The following is a 19063-nucleotide window of genomic DNA, read 5'->3' as shown; positions in this document are numbered from 1 at the left end:
AGGATCTCCCAGCCAGTGACATGATCAGGTGCCTGGACCGCACCTACCCAGGTACATCAGCATGGTCTCCAGTGATGGGTTCTTCTTCACCACCATGTAGCTGTCAGCCCCCAGAGAGTGCAGAATGGGCAACACCTTCTCGGTGTAATGGAGGGGCCGCTCTGGAAGAAACGACAACACTGTGAGTGAGACAGGGTAAACACACTCCCTTAACACAGGGTGTGGGGTGAGCGATCAGTACTCCCCATGTACTCAGAGTCATGCAACAGAGAAATAGGCCATTCGGCCCCACCACTGTGTTCCAGCCAAGGTGTCTGACAGTATCAATCCCACACGTACATACTTCAATAGTAAATTTACTCTGAACTTTGAACTTGTCTGGTATTGGTTGTTACTGTCACATGTACCGAAGTGCAGTGAAAAGCTTGTCTTGCAAAACTGTTCATTCAGATCAAATCACTGCACAGTGCACTGAGGTAAAGCAATAACGGAACACAGAATAAAGTGCAACAGTTCCAGAGAAAGAGCAGCGTGGGCAGACAGTGACCGACCCACTCTGTCTGTCCCTGCGGAGTCTGCGTCACACCGTGCGTTGAAGAGCCTGGTTGTGTGCTGTAGTGCTCCATGACTCGACAACAATGCAGAAAGAAGTGTGAAACCTACCAAAAGGGAGAGGTTCAGGTAAATGATAAGGTGCGAGATCACGAGGTTGAAGGGGAGGCCGACAGTCGGTGTTATTGTACAACATGTCTGTTCAAGTGCTTGGTAACACTGGGGTAGAAGCTGTCCTTGAACCAGATGTGGCACACTGTCAGGCTTTTCAATCTTCTGCCTGATGGGAGGGGGAGTAAGAGAGAGTGTCCAAGGTGGGTGGGGTCTTTGATTATACTGGTCGATGCAGTGAGGAATGTAGGCAGAGTCTTTGGAGGTGAAGCTGGTTTCTGTGATGTACTGTGTTGTGTTCACAACTCTCTGCATTTCCTTTGGCCCATCTCTCTCTGAACCTTTCCTATCCACTGTTATGTACTTGCACGGTTTGTCCCCTTTTGCTGTGAATGTAAGAGAATGAATCGCAGAGTGGTCTACGGTGACATGCTGTACTCAGTGGCCACTTTATCAGGCACACCTGCTCATTAATGCAAATATCTGGCCAGCCAATCACGTGACAGCAACTCAATGTACAAAAGCATGCAGACACGGTCAAACGGTTCAGTTGTTGTTCAGACCAAACATCAGGATGGGGAAGAAATGTCATCCAAGTGACTTTGACCATGGAGTGATTGTTGGTGCCAGACGGGGTGGTTTGAGTATCTCCGAAACTGGTGAGCTCCTGGGATTTTCACACAGAACAGACTCTAGAGCAGGGGTTCCTTTGCTCAATGGTATTGGTCCATGGCATAGAAAAGGTTGGGAACCCCTGCTCTAGAGTTTACAGAGGATGGTGCGAAAAACAAAAAAAAAATCCAGTAAGTTGTAGCTCTAAGGGTGAAAACACCTTGTTAATGAGAGAGGTCACATGAGAATGGCCAGACCGGCTCAAGCTGACAGGGGGGTGACAGTAACTCAAATAACCACCCTTTACAACAGTGATGTGCAGAAGAGCATCTCTAATAAAATGGCCACTGATTGCACATGTATGCACATTAATAATAAATTTGCTTCAAGCTTTGATTCTTATTTATTTACATACAGATACAACACAGAACAGGCCCTTCCAGCCAACTGGATGCACTGCCCAGCAACCCACCTTTTTAACCCTACACTAATCACAAGACAATTCACAATGACCAATTAACCTACTTAGCAGTAACTGTGGGAGGAAATCCACGTATTCATGAGAAGGGTATACAAACTGCTTTCAGATGGTGCCAGAATTGAGCTCTGAACTCCTGCACTCCAAGCTGTAGTCACGTCATGCAAACTCCTAATCATGGCACAAATGTGCATCACTAAAGCCATAAGCTTTTCCATGCTTTGGTGATTCAGATTGACTAAATGGGGAGCATGGTGCAGACTCAAGGACGGAACACGGACTGAAGGAGCAGGTTTCTCAGCTGTCTACCCCAGCTGGATCCTGGACTTCCTGTCAGATCGCTGGCAGTTGGTAAGAGTGGGCTCCCTCACCTCTGCCCCTCCAACACTCAATACAGGAGCCCCTCAGGGCTAAGCCCCCTCTTTTACCACCTGTATACCCATGACTGTGTCACCACCACAGCTCCAATCTGCTAATTAGATTTGCGGACGACACTACACTGATTGGCCCAATCACAAATAATAACGAGGCAGCCTACAGAGAAGTCATCTCCCTGACACCATGGTGTCAAGAAAACAACTTCTCCCTCAATGTCGCAAAAACAAAGGAACTGGTTGTGGACTACAGGAGGAATGGAGACGGGCTAACCCCTATAGACATCAACGGATCTGGGGTTGAGAGGGTGAACAGCTTTAAGTTCCTCAGCATCCACATCACCAAGGACCTCACGTGATCTGTACACACCAGCTGTGTGGTGAAAAAGGCACAACAGCGCCTCTTTCATCTCAGACAGTTGAGGAAGTTTGGCACGAGCCCCCAAATCCTAAGAACTTTCTACAGGGGCACAATTGAGAGAATCCTGTCTGGCTGCATCACTGTCTGGTATAGAATTCCCTAAATCACAGGACTCTGCAGAGAATGGTGCAGACAGCCCAGCACATCTGTAGATGTGAACGTCCCACTGTTCAGAATATTTACAAAGACAGGTGTATAAAAAAAGGCCCGAAGGATCATTAGGGACCTGAGTCACCCCAACCACAATCTATCCCAGCTGCTACCATCTGGAAACGGTACCACAGCATAAAAGCCAGGACCAACAGGCTCCGAGACAGCTTCTTCCACCAGGCCATCAGACTGATTAATTCATGCTGAGGCAATTGTGTTTTTAGGTTATACTGATTGTCCTGTTGTGCATACTATTTATTACAAATTACTATAAATTGCACACTTAGACAGAAACATAATGCAAAGATTTTTACTATCCGTGTATACGAAAGATGTATGTAATAGTCAATTCAATTCCATCTCCTGACCAACCACACAGCTGGCTGAGCCAAAGTGCAGTATATTGCAGGCCCTCTTGGTGGCAGTGCTGAGCTACGTCTGGTCCCCTGACTCAGCACTGCCATCAGCAGGCAACTACTGGTACTGCTAATACAGGAAATTCTGCAGACACTGGAAATGCACAGCAACACACACACACAATGCTAGAGGAACTCCGCAGGTCAGGCAGGTCTCTATGGAGAGGGATAAACAGTCAACATTTCAGGCCGAGAGCCTTCGTCAGGACTGGAAAAGGAAAGTAAGTCAGGGCAAGAAGGTGGAGGGAGGGGAGGAAGAAGTACAAGGTGGTAGACAGTAGGTGAAACCAGAGAGTGGGAAGGGCTGAAGTAAAGAGCTGGGAATTTGATTGGTAAAAGAGATAAAGGGCTGGAGAAGGGGGGAATCTGATAGGAGAGGACAGAAGACCAGGGAAGAATGGGAAGGAGGAAGAGCACCAGAGGGAGATGACGAGTAGATGAGGAGAAAAGGTGACAGAGGGAAATGAGAATGGGACATGGTGAAGGGGGGGGGGGGGCAACTACCAGAGAAATCAATGTTCATGCCTTCAGGACAGAGGCTACCAAGACGGAATATCATGTGTTGCTCCTCCAACATGCGTGTGGCCTCATCACAACAGTAGAGAAGGCCATGGACGGACATGTCAGAATGGAATGGGAAGTGGAATTAAAATGGGCGGCCACCGGGAAATTCTGTTTCTTCCGGCAAACTGAGCGGAGGTGCTCGGTGAAGCAGTCTCCCAGTCTACGTCAGGTCTCGCCGACGTAGGGGAGGCCGCACCGGGAGCATGAGATACAGCAGATGACCCCAACAGACTCACAGATGAAGTGTCGCCTCACCTGGAAGGACTGTTTGGGACCCTGAATGATAGTGAGGGAGGAGGTGTAGGGGCAGGTGTAGCACTTGTTCCGTTTGCAAGGGTAAGTGTCCGGAGGAAGATCAGTGGGGAGGGACGGGTGGACAAGGGAGCAATCCTTGCAGAAAGTGGGTGGGGGAGGGAAAGGTGTGCTTGGTCCTGAGATCCCATTGGAGATGGCAGGAACTGTGGGGAACTACGTTCTGGATGCGGTATAGGCAAGGGCAAGAAAGACCCTATCCCTGGTGTGGCGGCAGGAAGATGGGGTGAGGAAGGGAAGCCCCTTTCTTTGAAGGTGGACATCTCAGTAGTTCTGGAGTGAAAAGCCTCATCCTGAGAGCAGATACGGTGGAGCCGGATGAACTGAGAGAAGGGGATGGCATCCGTGCTGGGTTAGGGGCTGGTCACTCGTGTCGCTGCTGCCCTCTACTGTTCACTCTGTGAAAGACAAGCTGGATCAGCAACTGCATTAACATGTGATGAGGAACTGTTGCAAGCTTGTTCTTGCAGAAACCTGGCTCTAAGACTAAACATCCCCTGCACCATCAATTTGCAGGTCATGACATTCAGGGACTTGGGCTATATCATTTCTTGTGACTTCACTTTTTTCTGCTATTATAACTATATGTGCTGTGTGCTGTTGGCACTGCGCTTTGCACCTTGGCCCCAAAGTAACACTGTTACATTTCGTTATATTCATGACTACAATTGAGTGAGTTAAACAAACTTTACCATGTTCTGCCTGTGCAATGATTTGACCTGCGTAGAGTCAGAAAAGTACAGCACTGAAACAGGCCCTTTGGCCCATCTAGTCCATGATGAATCATTTAAACTGCCTACTCCCTTCGACCTGCACTGGGACCTCAGGGCTCCATACCCCCTCCGCCCTGGTACCGATCCAACATGTAAGACAAGCTTTTCACTGTATCTTGGTACAATGCATTTTACTGTATGTTTCAATATTTAGATGTCAGTGTGACACAAAGCTAACCTCAGTCTTATCAACGAACAATATAAATTCAGCTTCTCTCTCCACAGAGGCTGCCTGACTTGTTTTCAGCATTTTCTGTTGGTTATTCTTGTGTATGTTACATACAGGATGGGGGGGTGGGGGGAAATAAAAAACAACTAAACTGACCCATTTCCTCCCTGTCGATCACCTCAAAGCAACACCAGTTGTCCTTCTCTTTGGTGCTCAGCTTGCGAAGATACAAAACTTCATTGGTCAACTCCTGCGCCGTCATGGTGGCCGGGACCTAAGGAGAGGGAGAGAGAGGGGCAGAATGAGAGCATACCCCACTGAACCGTTCAGAGTTCTAAAGGAGCAGAGATGTGCAGCTGAAGTTTCCCTGGCAGCATAATTGGATTGAAATATCTAAAACCAGAGGGCATGCATTGAATTGAATCGACGTTATTACTTACATCCTTCACAAACATGGGAGTAAAAATCTTTACGTTACGTCTCCATTTAAATGTGCAATGTACAATTTATAGTAGTTTGTAATAAATAGTATGTACAAAAGGACAGTCAATATAACATAGAAATACAATTGTATCAGTGTCAGTTCATCAGTCTGATGGCCTGGGGGAAGAAGCTGTCCCAGAGCCTGTTGGTCCTGGCTTTTATGCTGCGGTACCGTTTCCCGGATGGTAGCAGCTGGAACAGTTATTGGTCGGAGTGATTCGGGTTCCCAGTGATCCTTGGGGCCCTTTTTACACACCTGTCTTTGTAAATGTCCTGAATAGTGGGAAGTTCACATCTACAGATGCGCCGGGATGTCCACACCACTCTCTGCAGAGTCCTGCGATTGAGGGAAGTACAGTTCCCGTACCAGACAGTGATGCAGCCAGTCAGGATGCTCTCAATTGTGACCCTATAGAAAGTTCTTAGGATCTAGGGGCTCATATCAAACTTCTTCAACTGTCTGAGGTGAAAGAGATGCTGTTGTGCTTTTTTCACCACACAGCCGGAATGCAGAGACCTGATGAGATCCTCGGTGATATGAATGCCGAGGACCTTAAAGCTGTTCACCCTCTCAACCCCAGATCCATTGATGTCAATAGGGGCTAGCCCGTCTCCATTCCTCCTGTAATCCACAACCAGCTCCTTTGTTTTTGCAACATTGAGGGAGAGGTTGTTTCCTTGACACCACAGTGTCAGGGTGATGATTTCTTCTCTGTAGGCTGCCTCGTTATTATTTGAGATTAGGCCAATCAGTGTAGCGTCATCAGCAAATTTAATTAGCAGATCAGAGTTGAGGGTGGCGACACAGTCATGGGTATACAGAGAGTAAAGGAGGGGGCTTAGTACACTGCCCTGAGGGGCACTTGTGTTGAGGGGCAGAGGTGAGGAAGCCCACTCACCTCTGCCCAGTTAAGGTGAGAAGGATATGTGAGAGACACAGAGAGCTGTGGATGTCTGGAATGCACTGTGTAGAGTGCAGACAGATACATTAGGGACATTTAAGAGATGTTTAGATAGGCACAAGAATGTGAGGGAAAGGGAAGAACAAGGACATGTCCATATTCACCAAAGTGGTGAATCTGTGGAACTCGATGCCGCAGGTGACTGTGGAGGCCAAGTCATTGAGTATATTTAAGACAGAGGTTGACAGATTCTTGATTGGTCAGGGCATGCAGGGATGGGGGAGAAGGCAGGAGACTGGGGCTGAGAGGGAAAATGAATCAGTCATGATGAAATGGCAGTGCAGACTCCATGGGCCAAATGGCCCAATTCTGCTCCTATATTTTATGGTCATATTACAATGGCTATTGACCAGTCCATCACAGATCGAGCACATCTACGTGAAATACTGTCACAGGAAAGCAGCATCCATCATCGGGGGCCCCCACTACCCACAACGTGCTCTCTTCTCACTGCTGCCATAGGGAAGGAGGCACAGGAGCCTCAGGACCCACACCACCAGGTTCAGGAACAGTTATCACACCTCAACCATCAGGCTCTTAAACCATGGGGATAACGTCACTCACCTTATCAGTGAAATGTTCCCACAACCTAGGGACTCTCTTTCAAGGACTCTTCGTCTCATGTTCTTAATATTTATTGCTTATTTGTTATTGTTTCCCTCAATGTCCACAAGAAAATGAATCCCAGGGTTGTAGATGGTGACATATATGAACTTTGATAATGAATTCACTGAGTTGGCAGAAGGGATCCCATTTGATTATTAACTTAATTGGATTATCACCAGTTCCCGTCTACGTACTACATTCAAATAAGAGTTAGCAGTGTGGGATACAGATCACAGGAAGGCTCCTCATCCACATTTTACTATGGGGGGGAGAGAGAAGGGGGGAGAGAGAAGGGGGGAGAGAGAAGGGGGGAGAGAGAAGGGGGGAGAGAGAAGGGGGGAGAGAGAAGGGGGGAGAGAGAAGGGGGGAGAGAGAAGGGGGGAGAGAGAAGGGGGGAGAGAGAAGGGGGGAGAGAGAAGGGGGGAGAGAGAAGGGGGGAGAGAGAAGGGGGGAGAGAGAAGGGGGGAGAGAGAAGGGGGGAGAGAGAAGGGGGAGAGAGAAGGGGGAGAGAGAAGGGGGGAGAGAGAAGGGGGGAGAGAGAAGGGGGGAGAGAGAAGGGGGGAGAGAGAAGGGGGGAGAGAGAAGGGGGGAGAGAGAAGGGGGGAGAGAGAAGGGGGAGAGAGAAGGGGGGAGAGAGAAGGGGGGAGAGAGGGGGGAGAGAGAAGGGGGGGAGAGAAGGGGGAGAGAGAAGGGGGAGAGAGAAGGGGGAGAGAGAAGGGGGAGAGAAGGGGGGAGAGAAGGGGGGAGAGAAGGGGGGAGAGAAGGGGGGAGAGAAGGGGGGAGAGAAGGGGGGAGAGAAGGGGGGAGAGAAGGGGGGAGAGAAGGGGGGAGAGAAGGGGGGAGAGAAGGGGGGAGAGAAGGGGGGAGAGAAGGGGGAGAGAAGGGGGGAGAGAAGGGGGGAGAGAAGGGGGAGAGAAGGGGGGAGAGAAGGGGGGAGAGAAGGGGGGAGAGAAGGGGGGAGAGAAGGGGGAGAGAAGGGGGAGAGAAGGGGGAGAGAAGGGGGAGAGAAGGGGGAGAGAAGGGGGGAGAGAAGGGGGGAGAGAAGGGGGGAGAGAAGGGGGGAGAGAAGGGGGGAGAGAAGGGGGGAGAGAAGGGGGGAGAGAAGGGGGGAGAGAAGGGGGGAGAGAAGGGGGGGAGAGAAGGGGGGAGAGAAGGGGGGAGAGAAGGGGGGAGAGAAGGGGGGAGAGAAGGGGGGAGAGAAGGGGGGAGAGAAGGGGGGGAGAGAAGGGGGGAGAGAAGGGGGGAGAGAGAGGGGGAGAATATGTGTGTTTTTTTTTTTACATGGAGAGTGGTGGGTGTGTGGAACACGCTGCCAGGAACATTTACAAAACTCTTAGATACGCACATGGATGATGGAAAAATGGAGGTCAATGTGAGAGGGAAGAGTTAGGTTGATCATAAGAGGCTGGCACAACATTGTGGGCCATAAAGCCTGCACTGTGCTGTAACGTTCTTTGTTGGGAATATTCAGGAGAGAGATGGGACAGTAGGACAACTGGAAGCGTGGTGACTCTTGTGAATTTTCCAGCACATTCCTCACACGGAGTTGGTCGTTGATGCAAATGTTGCATTCACCACACATTTCGATCTGCATACAACAGATTAACCTTAAAGACAAGAGAGTCTGGAAATACACAGTAACACACACAAAATACTCGAGGAACTCAGCAGGTCAAGATAAATTCTGGCATCATCCCCCTTCCTTTCTCGTCCTGATGAGGGTCCCAGCCAGAAATATCGACAGTTTATTCCACTCCTCAGACGCTGCCTGACCTGCTGAGTTCCTCCAGCATTTTGTGTGCATTGCTGACAAGTAAATCTGAATAGAGGAGAATGTGAAAGCTTCACACTGTATCTCAGTATCTGTCACGGTTATAAACCAATAACCAGTCACCACTGACCTACCTTTAGACTCAACTCACAATCCTCCTTCTTCTCCTCCAGGTAGACGGTGCAAATGAAGTCCCCAGCATTCTGCAGGGAGGGAGTAAGAGCACGACATCAGGTTGGCAGCATGTCTGGTACCCTGGACCCTGCTCCATCTCCCAATCATTGACCCCAGCCCCATCTCATCTAGCCCTAGCCCATCTAGACTGCAGCTCAATCCTTAGCCAGTGTGAAACCAGACCAGCCCTGGTCACTGACTTCTGCCTGAACCTGGTCTGTCTAGATGCTGTCTTGACCTCTGATTACCAAACCCCATTTCTCTAGATCCCCACAGACGCTCGCAAATGTCTCTGGATATACTATGGAGAGCATTCTAACTGGCTACATCACCGTCTGGTCTGGAGGGGCCAATACACAGGATTGTAAAAAGCTGCAGAAAGTTGTATACTCAGCCAGTTCCATCGTGGGCACTGGCCTCCCCAGCACTGAGGACATCTTCAAAATTTGATGCCTCAAAAAGGAAGCATCCATCATTCAGGACTCCCGTCACCCAGCAGATGCCCTCTTCTCAACGCTACCATCAGCGAGGAGGTACAGGAGCCTGAAGACACACACTCAACAATTCAGGAACAGCTTCTTCCTCTCTTTCATCAAATTTCAGAATGGGTCATGGACCCACGCACACTACTTCACTATTTTTTCTGCTTCTTTGCACTAATTTATATATAGATCTAATTTTTATTATTATGTATTGCCATGTATTGTTGCTACAAAACAAATTTCATGACAAATGTGGGTGATATTAAACCTGATTCTGATCCCAGCCTGACCTCTGATCACTGACCCCTGCCTGACCTCTGATCACTGACCCCTGCCTGACCTCTGATCACTGACCTCTGCCTGACCTCTGATCACTGACCCCTCCCTGACCCCAAACTGTCTATATGCTGACCTGTCTGGCTTACAGCTGGATATTTGCTAATACGTTCACCCCTCCCCCATCAGATAACACAGACCAAACTCAGCCTTCCTTCCTGACCACAGCCAGCGGAAGCCAGACTTTCTCCAGGGTGGGGAGGCGATCACCACCACTTGCCTGTCCTCGGGATGAGCCTTTGCCGGGGGAGGGGAGGGACGTGGATGGCACAGATTCAGTAGTGGGGCCTGCCCGGGTGGTTGGCCTCAGCGACTCCACACTCCCCTCACTCCCACCATCCCCCTCCACACAGAGGGGAGATCCCAGACTCAGGAGCAGGGTAGAGGGGAAAGTTGCCCCTCCCTCCATCAGTGCAGGGGGACACACCTCACCTGGCCAGACTGCATCAGCGGGGCGTCCCGGAGACGGATGATACTAACGATCTCATCCAGCTGTCGCTTCAGCTGATGTTCGTCCACCTGCGAGGGGAAGGAAAGGGTTAACTCTCCGTGAGCCATCATTATCCCAATCAACAGGGTCCACAATGTGGGAGAAGGAGCATTAACTCTCCGTGCAACGCCATTACCCCAATCAACGGGGGTCCACATGGCGAGGGAAGGAATGGGTTAACTCTCCATGAGCCACCATTCAACTGGGGTCTACACAGCGGGGGGTGGGGGAGAAAGGGTTAAGATCTGTCCAATGCCTTGAGTTGGATGGGGTGGCAAGAGTGTGAACACTGTGATTACCCCCATCAATAGGGGTCCGGTGGGTGGGAACAGGTTTATGTCCGTGGACTGTCAACCCCCCCATCCACGGGGGTCCTCAGGGAAGGTGTCGGTAAGATTAGCAGTCTCTGTAACACACATGCACACACAAAATTCAGGAGGAAATCAGAAGATTAGGCAGCATCTGTGGGAATAAATAAACAGTCAATGCTTTGGCCAAAGACCCTTCATCGGGACCGGAAAGGAAAGGAATGTGTGGGTGGGGAGCGACAGTGGTGGGAGACATGGTGTGGATGGGAGGGGGCGCCCCAGAGGGGGTGATGGAGATAAGAAAAGGGAGAAAGTGATAGAGATGGAAGTGTTTTGAACATGGGAGGGGCTGCGATGGGGGAATTAGGAGATGGGGGGGAATGACAGGGGATTTGGAGATGGGAGGGGCAACAATAGGGGATTTGGAGATTGGAGGGGCGATAACAGATTTGGAGATGGGAGGGGCGACAACGGGGATTTGGAGATGGGACGTGCGATAACGGGGGATTTGGAGATGGGAGGGGCGATGACTGATTTTGGAGATGGGAGGGGTGACACTGGGGGATTTGGAGATTGGAGGGGCAACAATGGGGGATTTGGAGATGGGAGGGGGAGGGGTGATGAAGATGGGCAGTTTGGAAATTGGAGGGACTGATGAAGATGGGATAGGAGATTGTAATGGGGTGTGGGGATGAGGATTTTGGGTTTTTTGATGAGAGAAGGTGATGGAGATGGGAGGTGGTAACGGAAATGGGACAGCGGTTTGGAACATTGGGTTAAGGCGGCTCTCGGGAATCCGGAGTGGACGAGGGACGAGTTGATGAAACCCCACAGGTGAGTCACTCACGTTGAAGAGCTCGATGAAGTGACTGATGAGATCCTCGACCACTCGGCCCACCTTGTTGTCCTGCCCATCTGTCTGGAAGAGTGTGGGCCCGAAAACAATGGCCAGATTGTGCGTGGTCATCTGGTTCTTTTCAGAGACTTTCTGTACACTGCAACAAAAACCAGTTCATCACTCAGCCACTGCACAGAACCTTCCCCAGGGACCCACCTCACCTCGTCCTGCAAGACACCTGTCCACCTCAAGCTGGAAATTTACACCCGACCACCTGCTGTGACTCCTTCTCTTAATGTCACCATCCTCACCACAAGCAGCAATCTGATGACCTTATAATCTTGGACGCCAAAAGAATAGGATTCAACACATCTATGGAGGGGAATAAACAGTTAATATTTTGGGCTGAGACCCTCCATCAGATCTGGAAATGAAGCGGGGGGGGGGAGAGATGGGACGGAGTTAAAGATAGCAGGAGATAGGTGCGACCACGTGAGGGGGTAGGAGGGTAGGTGGAAGAGGTAAAGGGTGGAAGATGGAGGAATCTGACAGGAGAGGAGAGTGGAACATGGGAAAAAGGGAAGGCGGAGGAAAAGCTGAGGGAGGTGACGGGAAGGTGAGAAAAAGAGAAGTGGTGAGACGGTAACCAGAATGAGGAATGGAGAAAGTGAGGAGACAGGGAAGAAATTACCAGAAGTTTTCAAAACGTTGAGGACCAACAGGCCTATACTCTTCTGTACTCTTTCTTTTCTACGTTCTATATTAAATCAACGTTCACGCCATCTGGTTAGTGGCTACCAGATGGAATGCAAGACAATGCTCCTTCAACCTGAGCTTGGCCTCACTGTGAGAGTCAAGGAGGCCATGGACAGTGCTGATGAAGTGTTTTGGCCCAAAATGTTGACTATTTATTCCTCTCCATAGACACTGCCTGACTTGCTGTGTTTGTGTGCTTTGCCTTAGGTAGACATGTCCAAATGGGAATGGAAATGGGTGGCCACCAGGAAATTCTGCCTTTTGCATTGGACAGGGTGAAGGCAGGATCTCCCATGTACGAAATGGTGAAATTGTGACCTCCCAATCTACCTCGTCACAGCCCTTACACCTTACTGTCTGCCTGCACCGCACCTTCTCTGTAGCCGTAACACTCTGCATTCTGTTTCCCTTTTGTACTCAATGCACTTATCTATGGAATAGCAATGATCACAGAGAAGTTCAATGGAGTCTCCCCCTCCCCCCCAACTGTGACATTTACCGGTAGCGCTGCAGACGAAGGGCCAGGAGCATCGTTGAGGATCCCTGCCACCCACCCACAATCTCTTTGACCCACCACCGTCAGGGAGGAGGTCCAGGAGCATCAGGAGTAGGACTGCCAGGCTGGGTAACAGCTTCTTCCCTCAGGCTGATAGACTAATAGATACCCTGTCACCATCGAGGTCTTGTCACCAGGACAGTGAGCTGTTTACTATTTACTCTTCAGACACATTTTGATTGATTTTTATTAACTTATTTATGAAAATATTTTGTTTTATGGCAATATTTTGTTTTGTGTGCTATGTGTGATCTGGAGGAACACAGTTCCCTTCAGTTGTATATATAAGGTCAGATGACAAACTTCAGCTTGAAAAGGCAGGCAAATGAAAGATTTCCACTATCTCAGCAGATATGACAATAATAAAGCAATTACCCTTTAGCCCATCATGCAGTGCTAGCCTCTCTGTCTGTCTACACTAATCCCACCTGCCTACATTATGACTGTATGCTCCTGTGCCTTGTTTAAGTGTCTGTCCAAATGCCTCAGACACAAAGACAGTATCCGATTCCAACACTTCCTCCGGCAGCGAGTTACACACATCATCCACTCTGTGTAAAAGAACACGGCGAGGGAATACTACATTGATATTTAACCAAGATATTCCCACCCTCCCCTGCACTCTCTCTCATTGGATTCAAGTTCAAGTATATTGTCGTTCAACTGTACATGAGTCACCATGGTAGGACAGTGGTTAGCACAACACTTTACAGTACCAGCAACCCAAGTTCAATTCTCACCACTGTCTGTAAGGAGTTAGTACATTGTCCCCTGCGAGCATATGTGTTTCCTCCGGGTGCTCCGATCTCCGCCCTCAGTCCAAAGACGTACCAGTCAGTGGGTTAATTGGTCATTGTAAATTGTCCATGGTTAATCGGGGGATTATTGAGTGGTGCGGCTCAAAGGGACAGAAAGGTCTGTTCCACACTGTATCGCAATAAATTAATATGTATACAAACAAAACTATTCCTCTGCACAACTCACACACAACACATTAAGTAATATTACCAGAAATAAATTAACAAATATAAAATTTCATTTCAGAAGGTTGACATTTAGCATAAAATGCATGTGTTACACAAGTTAAGTAAACAGTATAATGCTACATTTGACAGCAAAATGGGAGCTTGTTCATACAAAAGACAACACCGTAAGCAGTCTGTACGTTCTCCATGACACCATGTGAGTTTCCTCCCAAATTCCAAAGACTTGCGCGTTAGGGTCAGTGAGTTGTGGGCATGCTAGGTTGGTGCCAGAAGTATAGCAACACTTGTGGGTAGCCCCCAGCACATCCTTGGACTGCGTTGGTTGTTGACGCAGAAGACACATTTCACTTCATCCTTCAGTGTATGTGTGTCAACTAAAGCTAATCTTTATTTTTTGATAATGTAGCGTTCTCTCCCTGATCAGACGTGCTTGTACAGACGTACTGTTGGAAGTATCCTGACTGGTTGTATCACGGTCTGGTAAGGCAATCTGAATGCGCGGGAACGTAAGAAACTGCAGAGAGGAGCGGACTCAGTTCAATACTTCCCTTGCCTCCATTGGGAGTATCTGCTGAAGGCACTGCCCAAGGCAGCAAAATCCACCATCTGGGCCTTGCCATCTTCTTGCAGCTACTGACAGAAACCTGAAGTCCCACGCAACTAGGTTCAGGAACAGCTTCAACCATTCAGTTCCTGAACTGGCCAACACAACCCTAATCATGACAGTTTTACAACTCCACAGTCACTTTGCACTCCACTGGGTTTGTTTTTATTCTAATTACTTTTGTCAAATTTAGGCTTTTAATTTAAACTATCGTTAGATCCTCCTGTTACCCACAGTTGAACATCTTTTCCCGTTCTGTTTCCATCACAGACCCTTTCCTCAGCTGGACAACCCAGCGAGTCCCCAGACTGAGGAGAAGCAGGTATTGCCCCCTACATCCCCCCGTGGACTTTGGAGGCCCCCGGCCAAGAATGAAGATTTGAAGATCAGTTTCATTCGCCCTGTGTACATTAAAAGATACGGTGAAGTGTGTCATTTGCATCAACGACCATCACAGTCCAAGAATGTGTTGGCAGCAGCCCACTTGCTGCAATGTTTCTGGCACTAACAGCACGTCCACAAGTTACTAGCCTCAACCGGCACGTCTTCGGAATGTGGGAGGAAACCAGAGCACCCGGAGGAAACCCCGCACAGTCACTAACAGCACGTCCACAAGTTACTAGCCTCAACCGGCATGTCTTCGGAATGTGGGAGGAAACCAGAGCACCCGGCACAGTCACTAGAAGTGCTGTGACACGGCAACAATGAATATAGAATTGAGACAGGTTTTTTTTAAATAAACAAATAAAACATTTATTAAACACTGCTCAATAAAAAAACGAAAAGTAAACACACGACTAACTTAACCGGAAGTTAACTGCTATACAGCAACTCAAACAGTTCTTAAAGCGATAAATGCGAACACAGTTCTTAAAAGTGGTAAATGCAAAAGTCCAATTGATTTACAGTCAGTTAGGAGAGATTTTCCTGAAGTAACGAATTCCTCCACGACGTGATGATACTGCTGATCCCAGCCGAAATATGCCTTGCCTGAAGGATTTATGACGAAGGAAATAAAAACAACTTAAAGGAACTGACCTTCCTTGGCGAATAACGCTGCCCCCAGCCCTTTCTGCTTTCACAATGCAAAGGCCATCTCAGATGCGGGTTACTACCTTCCGAATGAGGTTTCAATAATGTCGATCCTGTATTACCACTGACCACACCAACTTTACTCGATCCCTTGGGTTTTCCGTACTTCGATAAATTCTTCACTCTCCGACTGAATTGCAAAGGTAGAATCTAAACCACAACTGGCAGTGTTTGGTGAAACTGCCGGCAATAACTCCACTTTCAAACAAAACTGCATCATGAGACGAATACGCAGCAGAACGGAGTAACTGATGAATTAAACCACGAACTGATCGGCGTCACAGCAAGGCTTTCCCCTTTTATATCTGTTGAAACATGACTTCTCACTGGCTGGAGAATTACATCATGTGACCTCACACCGGCAGGAAATTACATCACCCCACCATCACAAGACCATTACATCATGCTCACCAGATACTCAATTACACCGTGGTCATGAGACAGTCACAAGATACTCATGGGGTATGTAACAGAAGAATGTACTAACTCCTTACAGACAGTGGAGGGTAACAGCGTTACGCTAACTGCTACACTTCCAAGTTGCTCTTGCCCATGTTGCAGTGTTGGTGCTTACCAGTAGAGGTGGTTGATCAGAGCTTTGAGGGTGGCACGGTTGACCTTGGGCAGGTTAGCGGCGAGCTTCTGGTACTGCTGAACCTTCATCCACTCATCGGGAATCACTGGGGTGGGCAGAAAGCAGACAAACCGTCAACAACATCCTATTCCAACACGGGCTGCAGGACCCACTGTGATCAAATCTGCACTCCCACAAGCCAAGATGTGATGGCGGGCTCACGACTGTAGTCAGTCCGAACTCGGGGAAAGGATCTGGATAGGAGTCATGTATTTTTATTTAAAGATACAGCATGGTAACAGGACTTTCCAGCCCAACGAGCCTGTGCTGCCCAATTACACACATGGGGGGGGGGGGGGGGCAATTAACCTACGAGCCAGCATGTCTTTGGAATGCGGGAGGGAACTGGAACCCTCAGGGGAAACTCATGCAGTCACGGACAGGTTTAACCCAGGTTGCTGGTGCTGTAACAGCGTTACACGAACCGCTACGCCACACCGTGACGTTCAATCCCAGCATCCTCTGTAAGGACTTTGCACGTCCTCCCCATGGAATGTGTGGGCTTCCTGCAGGCGCTGCAATTTCCTCCCACAGTCCAAAGACGAGCCGGTTAGCAAGTTAATTGGTCATTGTAGGCTGTCCTGTGGTCAGGCCGGGGTTAAACAGGTGGGTTGCTGGGTGGTGGGGCTGGACAGGCCAGGAAGGTCCGTACTGTGCTGTTCTGCGTTCTGTTGTCTGATCCCAGCTCACCCTCCCGAGTGTAGTGTCATGAGCACGAGGAGCGCGTTCGTACTTGATGTATGGAGCCAGTCTTGGTACGCGTTGTCAGTGAAGATGCTCTCCCTGATACTCTCCCTGAAGAACCGTTTCAAAGTGTTGGACACATCGTCGACTTGATGCTCTCCTTCCCTCAACCGCACGCCGCGAGCATTCTTCAGGAATAGCTCCAGCAGGTTGGTGGTCTTCGATTTCTGCCCGCTCTTCCTGTAGATGCCTTCAGAAGTTAAACCTGCAGAATGGACGGCATCATACAATTAAAGGAGAACAATCTCACCCAGTCCCTACCCTTCCCTCCATCTGCTCATCTCCGGGCCTGTACTCACTGGAGTTTAGAAGAATGATGCTGAGATCTCAATGAAACCTACCGAATATTGAAAGGTCTTCCTAGAGTGGATGAGGAGAAATTGTCTACAACTTGTAGAGGTTGTGCCGGCGTTGGAGACAGTCGAGAGACAGATCTCAAGAATGATCTCAGCAATGGAAATATGAGAAGCATTTGACGGCTCTAAGCTGGAGGTTAGAAGAATGTGGGGTCAAACTCACTGAAGCCTATCGAATGGTGAAAGGACTCAACAGAGTGGATGTGGAGAGGATGTTTCCTATGGTGGAGGACACAGCCTCAGAATAGAGGGATGTCCTTTTGGAACAGAGATGAGGAGGAATTTATTTAGCCAGAGAATGGTGAATCTGTGGAATTCTTTGCCACAGGCAGCTGTGGAGGTCAAGTCTTTACATATATTTAGAGCAGAGGTTGACAGATTCTTGATTAGTCAGAGCTTGAAGGGATACAGGGAGAAGGCAAGAGATTGGGGCTGAAGAGGAGAATGGATCAATCATGGTGAAATGGTGGAACAGACTCAATGGGCCAAATGGCCTAACTCTGCTTTTACATGTTATGGTCTTGGAACCCATTTAAAGAAAATCCCACACAACAAGACCATTTCTCCAGCATCCAAATGCCCAGCTCTGGTGAGCAAACATTCAAGTTGCCGTACCAAACCACGATGCAACCAGGCAGGACACGTTCAACAGAGAAGCTGCAGAAGGCTTCTCAGTGTTCATTCAGGGTGTCATAACAACAACCCCCTTTCTGCTCAATGTCAAAGGAGTTGGTCATTGACTTCAGGAAGGCCAAAGGTACACATCCTCCTGTCTACACAGAGCCCCAACGTCCTCGGAGTGAACATCACCAATAACCTGTCCTGCTCCAACCACAGACGCAATGGCCATGAAAGTTCTCTCGTGCCTCTCCTTCCTCAAGAGGCTAAAGAAATATACCGTGTCCCCATTGACCCTCACCAATGCTTAATCGATGCACCTCAGAAAGCATCTTATCCATAAGACCACAATAGCAGAATTAGGTCATTAAGCCTTCTCCACCATTGCATCGCAGCTGACTTATATCTTCAACACCATTCGCCTGCCTCACCGTGGCCGCTGACACTCAGACTTATCACGAATCTATCAATGGCAACACGAGTGAATCTGCAGATACTGGAAATAAATAAAAACACAAAATGCTCCCCTCCTGATGAAGGGTTTCGGCCCGAAACGTCGTTATTACCTCCTCCCATAGATGCTGTCTGGCCTGCTGAGTTCTGCCAGCATTTTGTGTTTTTACGAATCCATCAATCTCTGCTTTATCCAGATGGACTTCGACCTGGTGCAGCAACTGCTCTGTCTGAGACTGCAAGAAACCGCAGAGCATTGCGGCCACAGCTCAGTACATCATGAAAACCAGCCCCCTCTCCATGGACTCTGCCTATACTTCCTGATGCCTCGGTAAAGCAGCCAGCCCACCCCGGACATGCTCTACGTCAGCGGCTCACCGTACTGAGTGATATATGCCACACAGCGATCCACCAGAACAGGAATGTCCTCGTCTGTCAACTGCTGCTCAGACAATGTGTTCCCGGTGCTGTCCGCTGCCTTCTGGATGGCCGCTGCCCATCCCAGGAAGTCCAGCTTCCTTTCGGATTGGATGTACAGAGTCCTGGGTGGGGCGGGGAGGGGAGAGAAGACAGAGGAAACTATCACTGGGAGTTTGAAACACTCACCGAACACTGGATTACGTTCCTCTGTGGCTGCACTGGTGTGTGATGAGGAACGGCTGCGAGCTCGATCTTGCAGAGATGCCAGGACAACATCCCATGCACCATCAATCTACAGGCCATGACGCTCAGAGACTTGGGCTGTACATACTCTGCGTGACCGTACGTCTTCGCTATCATAACCACGCGTGCTGAGTTTTGCACTGCGGCCCTGGAGGAACGCTGTTTCACTGGGATGACTGAATGACAATTGAACTTGAAGCACCACAGTGCCTCCTCCGC

At 49.1% G+C, this 19063-nt stretch overlaps 1 protein-coding gene across 9 annotated transcripts in view; it reads right to left on the bottom strand.

Moving 5' to 3' along the window:
* The window catches only part of LOC132391014 (arf-GAP with Rho-GAP domain, ANK repeat and PH domain-containing protein 1-like), a 284897-nt gene that overhangs the window by 21911 nt on the left and 243923 nt on the right, over positions 1 to 19063 (bottom strand). For all 9 annotated transcript variants that reach the window (XM_059963618.1, XM_059963617.1, XM_059963620.1 and 6 more), the window contains 8 exons: positions 18560 to 18723; positions 16744 to 16959; positions 15951 to 16056; positions 11392 to 11539; positions 10179 to 10265; positions 8889 to 8957; positions 5089 to 5206; positions 48 to 161 (listed from right to left, as the gene is read on the bottom strand). In XM_059963618.1, coding sequence (XP_059819601.1) covers positions 48 to 161; positions 5089 to 5206; positions 8889 to 8957; positions 10179 to 10265; positions 11392 to 11539; positions 15951 to 16056; positions 16744 to 16959; positions 18560 to 18723 — 1022 coding nt within the window. The remainder of the gene's footprint in view (positions 1 to 47; positions 162 to 5088; positions 5207 to 8888; positions 8958 to 10178; positions 10266 to 11391; positions 11540 to 15950; positions 16057 to 16743; positions 16960 to 18559; positions 18724 to 19063) is intronic.

This window comes from Hypanus sabinus, chromosome 3 (genome assembly GCF_030144855.1).
Source record: "Hypanus sabinus isolate sHypSab1 chromosome 3, sHypSab1.hap1, whole genome shotgun sequence".
Lineage (NCBI taxonomy): Eukaryota > Metazoa > Chordata > Chondrichthyes > Myliobatiformes > Dasyatidae > Hypanus > Hypanus sabinus.
This window is presented reverse-complemented; position numbering and strand designations above follow the sequence as displayed.